Source organism: Pseudochaenichthys georgianus, chromosome 7 (assembly GCF_902827115.2).
Source record: "Pseudochaenichthys georgianus chromosome 7, fPseGeo1.2, whole genome shotgun sequence".
Lineage (NCBI taxonomy): Eukaryota > Metazoa > Chordata > Actinopteri > Perciformes > Channichthyidae > Pseudochaenichthys > Pseudochaenichthys georgianus.
The window spans coordinates 26,924,169-26,941,530 of NC_047509.1; the positions used below are offsets into that span (position 1 = coordinate 26,924,169).

The window sequence follows — 17,362 nt, forward strand, 5'->3', positions numbered from 1 at the left end:
CATCCAACATCTCCGGGAAGACCGGAAGGAGTTGCCTCTTTTTCCCCGCTGCTTGGGGAAGATGTTTTCCCTCGTAGCGGGACATGGAGGTCTCCTTGGCCATTTCAGGCCACGGGACATTGAGTCTGGCGTGTTTACACACGGCCTGCAGGTCCATGCTCAGACCGGGCGAAGCTGGTGTGCTATCGCCCGGGAGAGCAGCCCTCGCTCCAGGCTTTGCAGCCTGAGCCGATGACATGAAGGTGTCCTCTTCCTGTTCATCCGACTCGGACAGGAGGAATGCCGAGGCGTCCTCTTCTTCGTCCTCCTCGTAGTCCAGCTCGAGGACATCCTCCGCGGGTGAGACCATGGTGAGGTCTAACCGGGAGCTTGGTGTCTTGCCGTCACCGGGTCCGGGCCTGCCAGGGCGCGGGATTCCGGTTCTGTAGCCATCGCAGATAATGAGCCCCAGACCGACACGGAGAGGGGTTCACTCTCTGTGGCGGACGCCCCCGTGTCTTGACTGCCGGCCGGCGGGTCCGTGGACATGGGGGGGGTCCTGTTCCGACAGGCTAGCTTGTCGTGCTAACCGTCGGCGGAGGCTCTTTACGGTGAAGCGGACACAATGTCTGCACGAGCCGGGGTTGTCGATAGCGCCTCGTTCCAGCCCGAGGCAGGACTGTTACGCTCCTCGTAAAGAGACTCAAAACTTGAACCCGCTATGCAAGAACACTTGGGACGGAGACGTAGGTGTAGTGTCAAAAAAACTGGATTTATTTACGTTCCTCAAAAAACAGGCAGGAGACAAAGTAAACTCTCAACAGAGTGGGAAGAACGTGGAGCAGGGATGAGACGGAGGTTGGGCTGGACGTGGCAGGCAGGACGGAATGGAATATGGAGTATCTGGAACAGGCACAAAACAGAACAGGATTAGTATATGAAAAATCCAACTGGAAGAGTATACAAAAAGACTAGCAATACTAGTCAGCCGGAACTGGAGTTTACCACTGTGAGTATACGAAGAACTGGCGAAGTCTGATGATCGAACCGGAGTTTTAAGCAGCAGCAGGTGAGTAGTGGTAATCAGTGATGATGAGAAACAGGAGCGGAGGTGAGTTGGCGGAAAACGGAAAGTAGGTCAACCACGCCCAGCCAGGAAGACAGACAAACAGATAGACAAACAAACAGAAAAAAGGAGAAGGAGATACTGCAATTCCTCACAAGGACGAACAGACCTGGTGTGTGTCTGTGCCCGAGATCTTCAACCCGCAGCCGCAGAGTCGAGCCACCAAGTCCCTGATTCCTCTGGTGTGAGGGAGAGGGGCGTCCATCTTGTTCGCCTCGTGGCGTGGAGAGGGCCCGCTCTCGACAGGTAGAATGGGAGAAAAATATGTTACCACCTTGTCCTTAATCTGGCATGTCCAGCCTTGCAGTGGGGTGGTTTGTGAACTACCTCTCTGAAAGGTCCCAATGTGTTCATTTTGATGGACTGTCTTCTGAGTGGTTAAACATTTCTAATGGTGTACCACAAGGTTCTGTTTTAGGACCACTTTTATTCTCCATATATATTAACAGCGTAGGTGATAATGTGGATGAAGCTACTTTACATTTTTATGCGGATGATACTGTAATGTATTGTGCAGGTCCCTCCATTAAAGAGGCTGTTGTTAAATTACAAGCTGTTTTTAACACTATTCAGACTCAGCTCTCTGAATTAAAGCTTCTTTTAAATGTGGATAAAACCAAGGTAATGCTCTTTTCAAAAGCAAAAAAGACACCAGAGCCTGTTTTAGATATTGTAACTTCGCAAGGAACAAAACTTGAAGTTGTTGCCTGTTACAAATACCTTGGTATCTGGCTTGATGATTGTCTCACTTTTAAACTTCATGTCAATAACCTGCTAAAAAAACTGAGGGTTAGGCTAGGTTTCTTCTACAGGAACAAGTTCTGTTTCTCGCTTGAGGCCAGGAAAAGGCTAGTCACTGTGACCTTTTTACCTGAGCTGGACTATGGGGATCTGGTCTATATGAATGCACCTGCCAATTGCCTGGTCAAGTTAGATGCTGCGTAGCACAGCGCACTAAGATTTGTGACAAACTGTAAAGCATTAACCCATCACTGTACCCTGTATGCAAGGGCTGGTTTGCTTTCACTAACTGTACGGAGGCTCAGTCACTGGTACATTTTTATATACAAAGCCATGTTAGGGAAACTTCCATCTTATATCTGCTCCCTGATCTCTCGGAGAATTGTAAGTGGCTACTGCCTGAGATCGAATGCAGTGGTTTTATTAAATGTGCCAACTGCTAGGACTGTCTTAGGGAAGACAGCTTTTAGATGCGCAGCTCCTCTGTCTTGGAATAGTCTGCAAATTAAATGGAAACTGAACAATCTGTAGCCACTAAATGTTTTTAAAGCTTGGTTGGATGCTAGTCAATCGGAAGCTATTGGTACCTGCTTATGTGGATAATTATGTAAATGATGCTGTATGTTGTTCTGTTTATGTTTTTATGTTTCATGTGGAACTACTTGAGCAGGTCTCCCTTGAAAAAGAGATTAATGATCTCAATGGGATGTATCTGTATAAATAAAGGTTTGAAATGAAATGAAATGAATCCGGAGAAAAGGACGGTGTGGGTCTTTTATTCCCGGAGAATACTGACTGGTGTGACAGTATGCTCTTTTAATCCTTTCTTCTTCCGTGGAGAAGAGAAAAGAAAAACTTCCTCGCTACCGTGGTGTCGGTAGAGAGGGAGCGAGCTAGCAACAGGTGTGCTGCTAGCTTAAAAAATCGGACCTACCTTACTTTCTCGGGAAGAGAAGGGCGAGGTCGATTTTAATACTAACTGCGTTAGTACTACCGTCTTCCTGCGAAGCAGAAGGAGTAGCCGGCGAGCGCCCGTCGACCGAAATGGGTATTTGGGTTCAGTCTGTGGACAGTGAAGCTTGCCCGGCTACTGTAGAGATGTGCTCTGAAGCGAGAAGAGGTGTTTGAATGACGCATGCGTTGTGACGCAAGCTACTTATAGGTGGTGAATTCCCTGACGCTGACGTCAAGATCACCAGCCAATCAGGATTGGCGTAATGAGATTGATGCTTCTGTTTGCTCCGCGATGAGGCGCATCCCATAGTGAGACATCGAACGGAGTGTTATGAATGAGAACTACAGCCTCAAATATTAACATAAAATTGGCGACTTCTCAACCTTATTGCCAAAGCCTTGATTACGGTATGTATTCCTGAATGGACATGTTATGACAGAGAATGCATTAGTTCGGACCCAATAGGCCTACTCTGAACAGAGAGGCAGGAACAATATGAAAGGTGCTAAAAGCATAAAAAATGAGGTGTAGAAAGTTCCCTATCAGTAATGTTAACTACTGGATGTTGCAGTGCAGCTGTGCAGACTTCTCCTGGTTTACATCCTGACTCTCAGCGGAGCTCTGTCATGTCCTCTCAACCACATCATTGTAATCAGACTTGTTTTACACACTTACACACACAAATGGTCGCGCTTTCTATTCCGCCTCATTACCAGACTGCAGAATTGTATGGAGGAAGAAGGAATATGAATAATGTGAGAACAGAGCAGACACTTCTGTGGTTCCACTCCACTGACTCTCTGATTAACAGGAATGTCTTGGCCTGAAACGAGAGAGAGAGAGAAAGAGAGAGAGAGAGAGAAGAGAGAGAGAGAGAGAGAGAGAGAGAGAGAGAGAGAGAGAGAGAGAGAGAGAGAGAGAGAGAGAGAGAGAGAGAGAGAGAGAGAGAGGAAACAGGAAAAAGGGTGATGACTTAAGTTAGGCTGATGAAAAGGCACAGATAGGAAGGAAAAAAGTAGATATTCATCAAAACTAATATGATGAAGAACAGCTTGCTGGATGGCTGTAGTTAAAATATTCTCCCTCTTCTCTAGTAAAACAATTATAATGACCTACTTTTTTTGTCTCACACAACAGACAGAATATTTTCATTTCCTGGAGTTTTCTTTGTAACAGATTCCTATTGTTACACTGTGTAATATCTATCATGTCTGCTTTCGCACCTGTCAAAACTCACCCAGAAATGGAAAATAGAAGTGCAGTATGAGAGATGTAGTGGATTAATCCTCCCTGGATGTTTATTTTGGATCGTCATAGCACTGCACATTGTTTGAAAATCAATGTAATAATCTATTCTGTGATAGAAAGAATTATAGGATAGTCTGGTTTCCAAGTTTCCAGAGCTTTAATCCTACTTGGACTGAGCCATATGAAGCTTTACTCTGCCTGCCTGTCATTCACAATAATTTGACATAGAAAAGTGGTAGGTTTGATACTTCAAACTCAAGCTTTTGGGTTGCTACCAGAATAATTGTATCCATGATGATCCATGCAGTCTTTCAAGTAACTAGATGTTTCTCTTGGATTGATTTCTGACATAAAAATCACTTCTATAATCTATTTTTAAATCAATAGAAATGTATCATGCTGTCACACCAATATTCAGAGTGTCATTTGTATATTTTTCTTCATACTTTCACGTGTATTTATTCCCATAAAAAACATACATTGGGGCATTAGAGCTGCTGGTAATGGGGCCATTATAGCATGTCATCCCCTTTCATTTTAGAATAAAGGCACTGGTTACCCAAAACAAAAAAAGACTTACATTTGATTAAAATATACTTTATCCATTACCTCATTGTGTCAGAACTCAACTATCTGTCAAGGGAGTGTCAATTTTGGGGTTTGAGGCTTCTGCTAACTTATTGTTGCTCGTTTCTTTTCGTTGGGTATCTTCAACTGTACATTTTTAGTAGGAACTAGGTGATACTTTATTGGTACCTAATTTATGCAGTACGTCAAAATAATACTGTAAACCATGGGCTGTATTGAAGTTTTACAGAAAAGTGAAAGATTTCCGAAGCTTAAAACCACAATTTGAAAGGTTGATATAGAAATAAGTCCTATTCCATGATTTGAACCTCAGCTCTACTTATGGTCTGTTTCATGCACTAACACCATGCAAACACAGTCACATACACAGTAATAATGGGCGTGAATAGAAGTCTGACAAATATGCTCACCTCTCCTCGCTCGCATTAATCCTAACTTGGCTCACTGTTGGTGATTGAAAGCAGTTGACTTGCGACAGCAAAGTTTGGATGAGTTGACAAGAGATGGCCCAGTTTTACGAGCTGCACAAACAGATGAACACAGTATTTCAGTGAGCCGTTTAAAACGCTGACATATCAATGAATTGTATTGGCAGCTGCACAAGTATGAGTGATGGGGAAATCTTTCATAAATATAATAGTGTCTTGCGTTCTGAAAGATATGTGAAAGAATGTTTTTTTGTACATGTTAAAATGACAGTTATATTTAGTTTAGCTTGAAGCTTACCAGAAGATAAGGTAAAGGTATGCTTGGATCACATTTTGAGTTATACCTGAAATTCACAATGTATCGGCTACTAAATCAAAACATACTGTTAAGTCAGCATGTTTTGGAGTTGGATTTGCCTACACATTCTGCACCCTCTGTAATAAATTGTAATTGAAGCCATTTAGTAAGTCATACTCGGAGGAATGTCATACATCAATAGTTTGTTCAGATTCCAGACCAAGGTCCCCGCATAGTTCAGATCCACCCTCTGAAATAGAAACCAGGCCATTATAGAGCTATTTTCGATCAGTAACTGTTGTGATAAGGAGAAATAACAATAATACAGTATGGAAGTCTGGAATAGCAATATCAGGGAATGCTTTCCTGTGTTTAGACTATATTCTACCCTTTTCTCATTTAATGTATGCTTTTTTGTCAGACTTTGACATATGCTTTCATTTAAGTCAGTCACTGCTGCTGTATTACTATCTTATTCACATCTTTTTGTCATCCCAACCCCAAGATGATAAAATGACCAGTTTGTCAGGCCCTAAAGCAACTTCTAAATATTTCAAAGCTTAAATGCAATGATTATTCCCAACAGAGCTTCTAATCCGATTTTGAAGCTCACTGGTACATTCAAGTGACACTATTTGAGTAAAATGAATCCCAAAAGCACCTTTGTATTGTCCCCTTTTGTGCTATTTTTCCCAATAAGCCTACATTTGAGTCTTGTAAACCCAGACACTGGCCTTCGCCCCATTGCTGCCCTTATTGATCTTAATTGTACAAAACTGCAAAGCTTCAGTTGAAACGCACGTCATATGGTTTGCGTACATGCCTTTATTTGGACTGTGTTCAACGCTCTTGATTATTTGATTGATACAGTATCTCTGCCAAGAACCAGCACATTCATCTTGTAATTACAGTGACACGAATGGGAGAGTTGTTAACTAACAGCACACTCTGCCTCGATAAGCTGGTTCCAAACCAAGGGCTTTACAACTATGGTTTTGAACTTTCATCCAAAGTTTTCAGGCACAATAAAAGTGCTAATGAGGGTTCATTGAGAAGTCTTAAAGACCATAATTATTCCACATTGCTTTTGGAAACACACCTAAAGTGGTGGAACATGGTGGGAATTAAAGTCGAGATGGAAAACAGCCAGAAATAGGCTTTCTCATTATTAATTAGCCAAGGATGTTGCCAACATCTTTAATAACCATCTCCTTTGTTTCTCCACATGTTTCCTACCTCCAGTGCCCTAGTAAAATCACCAACCAGCCCGGCAGAGAGTTTGGCAGCACGAAGGACTTCCCTGATTCAGTGCTGCAGTTTGCCCGCAGCCACCCATTGATGTGGCGGCCGGTGTTTCCCGCTCTGCGTCAGCCTGTGCTCGTAAAGGCCAACTTGCCTTACAAGCTGAAACAAATCGTGGTTGACCGGGTCGAGGCGGAGGACGGGCAGTATGACGTAATGTTCATTGGCACAGGTAATATTGATGTGAATTTAATATTAAAATATATTACATATTGTGGGAGAGAATCATTTATATGTTTTATTCCCTTTTTTTAACTTTGTCATTTATTGGTGTGTGTCTTTCAGACGTTGGTACAGTATTAAAAGTCATTGCCCTACACAGTGGGAACAGCCTGGAGACAGAGGAGGTCACACTGGAGGAGCTACAAGTCTTTAAAGTACGTTTTACTCTGTCAGGTGTCCTATCAATAATGCTGACTCATCGTTATATATTATATTCATCGTATCAATGAAACCCTCTTTGTAGTCGGATAAGGATACACTAAGATGGCTCTCGAGAAAAGCTGTTTCCTCCCTTTTCTTTAACAGTAATTCTACTCTTGAGCTTGTCACTTTTCTTATTGTAAGCTTCTTCATACGTAAAAGTTCAATTATTTTAATTATTGCAGGTGCCAACTCCAATAACATCGATGGACATATCCGTGAAAAGGGTAAGAGAAGATTACTATTAATAATGCTTCTAACCAATTCTATGATCAACATCATGCCTTACTCCCTTTCTTCTGTTCTCATTATTTCCAACAGCAAGCCCTGTATGTGGGCTCCCCAGCAGGAGTAGCGCAGGTGAAGCTGCACCGCTGTGAGACTTATGGGAATGCCTGTGCCGAGTGCTGCCTGGCCAGAGACCCTTACTGCGCCTGGGACGGATCAGTGTGTGCCCCCTACACGCCCAACAGCAAACGGCGCTACCGCAGACAGGACATCAGGCACGGAAACCCTGTGCTGCAGTGTGTGGATCAGAATCTGAGTGGTAAACAACTAAACCGTTTATTTTTTAGGCTTCATGTTTGTTATGCACAACTACTTTTTAATTGGTTGCAGTGACAATCTGGACAGCACCTGGTCACGTTTTGGTACCTTGTAAAAACATAAGACAATTTAAACTAATAATATGCACTGTTTTACCTAGCAAGCTTTAAAAGGGGAAGATAAAAAAGAAACGTTTTTGTGTGTGTGTGCAAACTTATAGATTGACAGATAAGCAGAAACTGAGGTTATCTAAAGCCATCAGCGTTCATATGACAAGAGCAAACAAAAAGGGAAAGAAAAGCTGTGGCTTGAGAGGGATGTTTGCTCACCTGACGGAAGGTATGGTGGTGGCGAGGTGATGACATATACCTTCTTCAAGGCCTTTGGATGAACCCGCATTTTATAACGTTTCTTTGTGCCAAGGTGTCAAGTTGTTGCTGAAGTCAAACTCCCTGAGGCCTGTGTTTTCTTTGCTAGGATTGAAATATCCTCCCAACTTGAGACATCTGCTATTTGTTAGTTTTATTCTAAATAACGAGCGAACTTTTCACAATGTACTGGCAAAGACACTGCGATTTTTAAAAAACTTTTATATCAACCGACATCCTCAGTATTTCCTGTATTTTTGCCATTTAGATTAAAGCTTTCTTTGTTGCCAGTACGTTGAAAGTAGCATTTTGGACTGACTAAACTGGCTACAATGTTTTTGTTATTCAAAACAATCCCTCTTTCATCCAGAAGACCTTGACGTGACAGAAGACAGAGTGGTGTATGGGACCGAGAACAACAGCACCTTCCTGGAGTGTGTTCCTCGCTCTCCACAGGCCACAGTTAGCTGGCTTGTCCAACGTGATGACCGCAAGGAGGAGGTAAGATTATAATTAAATATATAACATCAACACCAAAATCGTGATGATAAAATACTCCCTTATCCCAATTTATATATGATGGGAAGAAGGTTGGTTAGAATTTGGAGACAGATGAGGGAAGGAATGACATTTCTGGCCAACGGTGGCTGAAGTAACTGCCGGACTAAATGTATTTTACTGCGGGAGTTTCTGCCTTTAAAAGTGAGTTGTGAATTTGGTTGACACATTTGACAGCCATTTGACATACGGTTGAAATTAAGCAATTATATTTCAAAGGAAAATGCACAAGTACTCTTTCTCTTAGATAAACAGTGAATTCCAAAATTGACCGCAGAAATCTGAAGTGTCACTCAATGTCTGCCTGTCACTGTGACTTAAACAGTGTTGCAAAGTAATTTGGAGCACTACTTAGAAAAGTATTTTTCCGTGTGTGCCCACACCCACAGTAATCGTTCATTTGTTGGAGAGTTTGTTTCTCCCAACCGAGCATCTCGGTCAGCCGTGCAAGTATTAAGGCATTACCACCCCTATCCATTTCCCTGCAAATAAACATGTGGCTGCCACTTCAGCTGACAAGGCTGCCATGTTTGTGTTGGCACAGAGGGATAGTTCGACAAGCAGAGGGATGGGAGCCGAAGAGAGGGGAGGAAAATAGAGAAAAAATAATCAAAAATGAATAGAGGAGAGACTTTGGGTTGAGGTAGGTAAAGAAAGAAAGAGAGAATGAGAGAAAAGAAAAAGGCGTAGAAAAAGTACAAAAGAGCCCTTCTTCTGTCATGCTTCAAATTGGATTACGCTCTTTGCCCAAATATTCCAGATTTCATTTTTCTACACGAAAAAGACATCTACGATAAATAAAGATGCTATAGTCTCATGAAAACTACAAAGGCTATGAGTGGCGTAAACTCCCATTTTTAGCCCAGACATTTAAAATCTTTGCATTTATAGTCAAAAGGTTATTTAACTTTGTTTAAACACTGCAAAAGCTAATTTGTTGTTTCGGAATCACCATTCATAGATTATTGGCAACGTAATCACATTGATCACTGTCCAATCTGAAATACAATTGTAGTTTTCAATTGTAAAGGTCCCATGACATGGCCATTTCTACTGATCATAATTCCATTGTTGTGGTCTATTAGAATAGATTTACATTGTTCAATTTTCCATGTTGGTTTCTCATACAGCATCTCTGTATAGTATGTGTATTCACTCTCTGTCCTACACGCCTTGTTAGAGCTCCGCCTCACAGCTCCGCGGGCTCCAGAGACAAATCTCCAACGAGGCGTTCTGGGGCAGCATAGACACTAGGGGTGTAACGGTTCACAGAAGTCACGGTTCGGTTCGTACCTCGGTTTGGGGGTCACGGTTCGGTACGGTTCGGGACAACAAGAAAAAGCAAAAAAAAGTCCCAAATGCATAATTCCAGGTTTGTTGTTATTTATGTTTGAACAGTAGTGCAAGTTTCAGTTTAAAAATAAAGAACTCTGACATTTTGAATAATTAACTGTATTAAACAGTTAAAAACAAACCATACACAGTACAGTACACTCAGATGGCCATAGTATCTATAATGGCTGATGTCAAACAAAAAGGTTTCATCAAGCTGTAAAACTAAAAAGAATGTCTTGAAAATATTACATCATAAATAATAAGAAAGTGTTTCAAGAGCGCAAAGTCGTTGAAAAACATATGCCAAAAGCTTCCGTTATTTATTTTGGTCTCTCCTCTCATGTCTATTGGCTTCTTAAAAACAGCGGGGATCAGCTGTTGAACAGCTGTTGTCTTTTGCCGGGCTCCGGTGAGTGGCAAATCTGGGTGATGCCTTCTGATATGATTTAGCATGTTTGGCGTGTGTTTCCATTAGCATACCGCACCACTGTAGAACAACGCCAACACACCGCCCTCGTCCGATCCACCACTCGCACACTTCATCGTTATTCTAGTCCACAGGGAACCCGAAATGTTCCCACACAGCTGATTTAAAAGAAGCAGGTGGGTTCTAGCTCCTGTGTGTTATCTGAACTCACCATACTAACTTTTCTTCTTCTTCGCATTTAGTTCATTTTGTTGTTGTTTATTCTTGTTCTTCATTTGTTGTTTAAGGGCGGCTGACAAACAGCTTTTAGGCGCAATACCGCCCCCTGGATTATATATAGTGTAGTGGATACTGCCCTGAATTACTTTTTTCCCACTCGTAAAAAAAAAAGGCGTATTCGTCGTGTGACTGCATGTGCCGAACCGTGATGTCCGAACCGTGACGGTACGGGACGAATACGGATACCGTTACAGCCCTAATAGACACGTATTTTCTGTGTTAGAGTTGTACTCGCTACAGGGTGTACTTTGAGGGTTTGTGACTTTGCAGACCGTTTACATGCAGAAAAAGCTACATAACACACAAGGGGACGGGTAATAACCAGAAAAGCATATGATGGGACCTATAACAAAAAAATGATTACCCAAAATCTTAATTCCGCTGTATATATTTAATGTATAGGAGTTAAATGTTGACACATATTATCCCTTTGCCCCACTCAGGTAAAGCTGAATGTACGTGTGATGTCTACAGAGCAGGGCCTCCTGTTTCGCCGCCTCTCCCGCCAGGATGAAGGCGTGTACATCTGCCGCTCCACAGAGCACGGCTTCACACAGACCCTGGCCCGCCTAAGCCTCGAAGTCCTCCAGGGGGACACTGTGGATGAGCTCATGGCACGAGACAACGCCGGCCTCTCTGATGCGTACAAAGACCGGTCCACAGGAAGCTACCGAGCATGGATGCCTTGTAGCACATACAGCAGGGGCGGCTCATCAAGCCAAATCGGCCAATCGCGTACATGGTTCAAGGATATCATGCAGCTGATTGGGCCGTCCAACCTGCCCCACGTTGAGGAGTACTGTGAGAGGATGTGGTGCAACGACAAGCTGAGGAGGAAACACAAAAGCATGCTGGAGAAAAACCGCCAAGCGCAGGAGAGTGCCAGGAAGGCTCGTAGCAAGAGCTCCGGCGAACGCAACCGGACGCCGAGGGACCTTAGCGCATGGGAGGAGTAACTGAAAGAAAGTGAGCGTAAAGTAGGAGAAAATGAAAGACAAAAAAAGGGACAAAGATTGCAGCAAAGGACAGGATAATACGGGCAGCAAAGAGGCCAGCATCAACTCCTATTTGTGGAAACTCTAGCACTGAGATTTGTATTGTAACGACTCGGAAGTGTTTGGTTTTCTGGAATGATGGCACAAAAAGAGACTGTTACTGAACAGGTTGTTATTGTGAAGAGGAGTGGCTGTTTTTTTTAAATCTTGATATCCATGGACTTCTCCTGCTTTCACAAGTTTGCCCTTGTATACTTTCACGCTTTGAAATGACAGCTTTCATTTTATCAAGTCAAATAAGACCTTCGCAAAGACCTACAACGCATGCCTTTGGAGCAACTCTCTGATGATGTGTGTTAGATCTTGGCAAAGTGCTTCAAACGAGAGGAACATTTACATATTTTGCATGCTTGGAGTATAGCAAGCCTGGCAAGGTCAGCTCTGAGACACAGACACATACACTTATTTTCCATTTGTTGTTTTCGCATTTCTCACAATCACTGGATTCATCTCTTTCTCAATTGGTATTTAAGTGACCACGTTTCTTGCCCTGCTCTGCACTTGGCTTTTTAAAAATGAAATATTCATGTGTGACTTCAGCCAAGAAATAACTTGGATTGCAGTGTATTAGTTGCAGCTAATGCTCCCAGGGTAAGACATCTGCCGCCTTTGAAATGCAATGTATGCTATGGCTCGACTTGCTTTGACTGTTCTTTTTTATTGTGGCACAAGTTGTGGATAGCACCTGGTACTGTTTTTGGTTGCGCCTTGGTTGAGGGTCCTGTAGTGAACTGAACCACTATTAGAAGGTGAAGTTAAAACATTGGGAAAAGTCATTAGTTTGGTTTCATTTAAAATGTGTTCCTTTGTTTGATTGCCAATTGATCCAGAAAGAGTGGAACAAAGCACTATTTTGCGTTGAAGAAGAGGTTGAGGAACAGAAAATTGAGAAAAGCATCCATTACCAAAAATGAGTCAAGTCGAGCCAAACCATGCAGTTAAAATGAGGCATTTCTGTATCTGTTCTCTCGACTGCACCCGCACACACACACACACACACGCGCGCACACACACACACAAACACACTCATGCTTATGCATTCAGTGTGATGGGTGAGTGGGCTTTCCGTTTATGTATGAATGCATAAGCTCAACTAGCTCAAACTGGAAGCACGTGACGACTGTTGATGGTTCAACAGATTAAAGGCACATTGCTTTATTTTTAGTGTTGTGGGTTGAACTTTCCATTAAAACCAGCTACAGATCAAGATTCCTCCCTCACGACCCTTAAAGGGATACTTCACAGCGGTATACTTTCACGCTTTTGGGCACATACCATAACACCTCCTGGAATGTACCTAATGTAATGGCCACAGTCGATCGCTGATAGTTGCTTCCCTGGGATTACGTATATGAATCAATGATACTCAATTGGGATACAAAACACCAATTTAGAGTGCACATGTTATTGTTCAAAATGTTATGTCTTGAGTAAGTGTCATTTTCAAATATCTTTTTCAAAAGACGGACCTCTTTGTCCTAGCCTCACCTCACACATCCATCATCCCCTAAACTCATTTCCCCACAGTTCCTCTGTATGCTGTAGCTCGCTACTGACAAAAGAGGGAACAAAATAAGGGGTCAGCTCTAATGGCTGAGTCCTCTTGTGCTTTCTGCTTTGTAAACACTGGTTTTATGACGGTTCATGGTTTGAACACATGATACTCCACATTGTTATTCACTTCAGGTTTTGTTGTTAAAATATACTGTAACTTTGACCGTAATTGAAAAAAACGTGTTCTTTCACAAGGGACAGGGCCATGGAGTTAGGGTTAGGGTTAGCATGGAATCAACTCTAATTTGTAAAGAGAGAGAGGAGAACATGTAAGACAGGTCGCAAGGTTATAAGATAAATGCCAAGCTTCAATTTCAGTAAGGGCTGTGTGTAGAAGACTGAAATACATTTTAAGAGTTACTTTCAAAACTATCACCCATGTAACAATTATAATATATTAATGGCGGCTTTGCAGGTGCATCGCACATTGAGCAGCCCCTCCTGGCCACATCAATGAGGGCGAGTGGAGAGTTGTGAGAATGATGGGTTGGATATAGTTCACAGCCAACAAATGTTGGCTGTCAAGCGGTGAAGTAAGCAGTTTCAAGTATGAACTGGATAAACTTAAGCATTCTTAAAGGATCTATTTAAAGACATATAACGAAACACAAACAGATGTTCACTAAAAGCTGAGAAGAATGGAGGACCTGCACCAATATGTCCGCTGGAGGGTAAAGTCCCTGTAATGTGTACATATTAAAGATCGCATAGATATCCTGTGAGCCCTCTCACTGTTTAAAATTATCCAGGAAACAACATTAACACCAGTGAACTTGGTGACCCTGTGTAACCTTCATGGCGTGTGAATGGCTCCTGAGAGACAAATAAAAGGGAGAGTCGGTAATTGAAAAGAACAAAGGGGAGAGATCTTCAAAAAGTAAGGTACCTGGAGCATCTTGTGAAGGCATTATTTGCCTTTATAAAATACTATTACCTTTTTAAAGCCTGTTTTTCATCAGTATAAAGTGAGTATTTAAGAACAAAATCCCCAGTTTGTACAGCACTCTTAAACACACATTTTACTCTAGCAACGTTTATTTTCCTAGTTAGAGGATTGGGAGACCGGCTATTAGAGTCCACTTATGGTGTTTCCTTTAAAAATATTGCTTTTGATGTATATCTATACCGGGGGGAAAAGTGATAGAGGGACAGGAGCATGGTTTGTACGGAACCAAGAGACAGTTAGCACGGTAAAAAGAGATACAAATGTGTTTTATGTTGTAGATAACCTTCTTGAAAGTTTGTTTTCTAATAAAATTGTCACTTAAGTTTAGATTTTAGTCTTGTCATGATTTTGGTGAAAAGAGCTACACAATTATTTTGTCTGTTCTGCTCTTGTCTATAAAAAATATTTTTTTGATGTGGTGGCATCATTGTGACGACCCCTGCTTTACTCCTCCCTGTTGTGTGTGTGGGAGGGGGGGTGTACCTTTTCCTCACGTTGGCCCATGTTGACTCTGCATTACTGTCATCAGGAATTGAAAACAGTTTAAGGTATTACTTGTGTTACTATGATTGCAAACTAAATGTCCAATTGTATAAAATACAATTTTCCATTTTCAGCAAATGACATGAAGGAACCACCAAAATAAAGGCTGACACCACTTTTGCTGCAAAGTGATTTGATAGTTAAAGTGACATCATACTAAAGGTTCATTAGTATTTATGTTTTCTTGCGAGGTATGGCATTTTTAGTTGCTGACCAAAAACAACTGGTCTATATTTAACACACCCATTGTAAATCCTTCAAATATATTAGTTGTTGTACAATTGTACAAAGTTTGATGTGGTATTTAATCTCAAACTTTTTTTTTCAACTCCAACTGTCCAACCATCTAGCAAGTTCAGTGTAGTTTAATACTTTTTAAATATCATTTCAAACACAAAACTTGCAGCACCTTTTACTTTTTAAATATTCAACTCTTGTATTTTACAGTGTTGTGGAGAGAACACTTGATGGGTTTATAATTTGACAAAAACTCTACTATGGTCAATACATTGTGATAAGTGGTAAACCTGGAGCAGGGTTTTGCACCTGTCAAACTTCACCAGGTGATTTCACTAATTTCTGATTGTCTGCACTTCGCTACATGAAGTAGATACATATATTTGGTCTGGTTCGCTTTGTGAAAGCAATTACTGCAGCAAACACATTTAGGAAATACATCTTATCTATCTCAGGACTATGACATCCAAGAACTTGGAGGGTCAGCTGTCCAATAGGCACAAGAAAGCCATCATGAACTCAACACATGGGTTTCCTACTTACTGAACACACAGGCAACAACACTCTCTGTCCCTTTTATTGTACTGTAAAATTGTGCTGGTTTTGGGATCTATGACTTTGAATCAATATTTATGTTTTATTTAAGTGTCTTTGTACCATGCATGCTATGTACTTGTATGCTTTTTAACAGCATTAAAAGTTGATTTTCTAACAGAAAGTTATCCTTGACTGAGTGTTTGAAGTAATTACACTTAAAGTTTTTTTAAGTGCAATGGCAGGGCAAGACTATTGGTGCCAGTGTAAACAGAAACAAACAATAATGCCCTGAAATGAACCACCTTTATAAAATACAGCATCGTCTGCTTTCATTTATTATTTCTATTTGTTTATGTGTTTTTGTCTTTCTTTCTATACACATGGCCCACAATGTGCATCGCTAAACAACAAAAATCCCTTTGGCAATTAAGGGGTATTTTAATGTTAAAATCAGAAACACTTTTGGGGGAACCTAACCTTGAGGTCAAAAAGAAATGCTGGTAGTGAGTACTCCCCATAATGAAGTTACAACAAAAAAGGTGTATCTGTGCAACAGCTGTGGTATTTCCTCTTTCTGCGTGTGCTCTCAGAAGTGTTATTAACCAGGAGGACATGTGCCTGCATGAGCGGGTGATTGCAGATTTACAGACCGAGTGTTGGCCCATTACGCTAGCCAGTGCCTGGGTCTGGCCATGCATGTGATTGCAGGGTAATTGGGCAGCCAGCATCTGTGGAAATGTGCAGTAACAATGGCTGCTTGTCGCTTCAGCAAACAGACCATCTCATAAAAACTAAACCTGCAAACGAACCCACTAAACGACTTCACACCCGGACAATTACTGCAGCCACATAAACACACATAAATGCAGGATGAATATACGCACATACATGGTCATAAATAAAGACCAAACGCTGCAAGGTATAAAACTTTCGGTGTCATGGAGAAGACAACATACAAACAACAAGCATTCATACTTCAATATTCAGATAAGTTTAAAGTGCATGAATATATCGGTTTAAGTCAAATGTGTTTGAGTTTGTATACAAATATATATATATATATATATATATATATATTGTGTCAATGAATGCTGGAGTTAAGTGCAATTATTGCTCTGGGGTAGAAACTGTCTTTAAGTCTGTTTGTCTTTGCTTAAGACATCTGTAGCGCCGTCCGGACGGCAGCATGTCAAACACATGGTGACCAGGGTGTGTGTACTGTCCTTCACAATATTATTTGCTCTACTGAGGCAGCGGGAAATGAAGATGTCCATCAGGGAGGGGAGAGGGCAGCCGATGATTTTCTCTGATTTTCACTCTCTGGAGCCTTTTCCTGTCAGCCGCAGTGCAGCTGGAGTACCATACGGTGATGTAGTATGTCATCAGGCTCTCTATGGCTGAGCGGTAGAAGGTCTCCAGCAGCTTGGGGTCCAGGTGGTTCTTCCTCAGCACCCTCAGGATGTGCAGACGCTGCTGGACCTTCTTGATGACTGCTAGGAGCAATAGGAACGACTTATTTCATGAGCCTCTTATTAAAGCCTGTAATTTGTCAGGAAGTCAGAAATCCCTTTGAAATGACCTGCCATATTTGGTTATAACAAGGCTCATGTGATAGTATTTTCAATTTCCTTTCCATTTATTTCTGTCTCTTTCACTGTTGACGATTATGGAGGCTGAATTGCCATTCAACATTTTGACAGCATTTTAGGTGCAATTTCAGGGAGCTAATATTACTACACAGTATGAACGCCATATAGCATTGCTTTTTAATAAAAACAAATGTAACAGCTCACATACAGTATTTAAACTAATTCATACACAGAAGGACACATCTCATGCTTCAGTACCAACTGTATAGAAACACTTATCTTCAGTGTTTATGAGAAATC

General features: G+C 41.6%; 1 protein-coding gene across 2 annotated transcripts in view; it reads left to right on the top strand.

Moving 5' to 3' along the window:
- sema3bl (sema domain, immunoglobulin domain (Ig), short basic domain, secreted, (semaphorin) 3bl) overlaps positions 1-15,658 on the top strand; it is an 81,707-nt gene extending 66,049 nt beyond the window's left edge. Inside the window, exons 11-16 of one of the 2 annotated variants that reach the window (XM_034086821.1) lie at positions 6,606-6,837; positions 6,951-7,042; positions 7,274-7,315; positions 7,410-7,635; positions 8,373-8,503; positions 11,045-15,658. In XM_034086821.1, the coding sequence (XP_033942712.1) occupies positions 6,606-6,837; positions 6,951-7,042; positions 7,274-7,315; positions 7,410-7,635; positions 8,373-8,503; positions 11,045-11,557 (1,236 nt within the window). In that variant the 3' untranslated portion in view covers positions 11,558-15,658. The remainder of the gene's footprint in view (positions 1-6,605; positions 6,838-6,950; positions 7,043-7,273; positions 7,316-7,409; positions 7,636-8,372; positions 8,504-11,044) is intronic. The other variant, XM_034086822.1, reaches the window with a different exon arrangement.
- Positions 15,659-17,362: the final 1,704 nt, after the last annotated feature.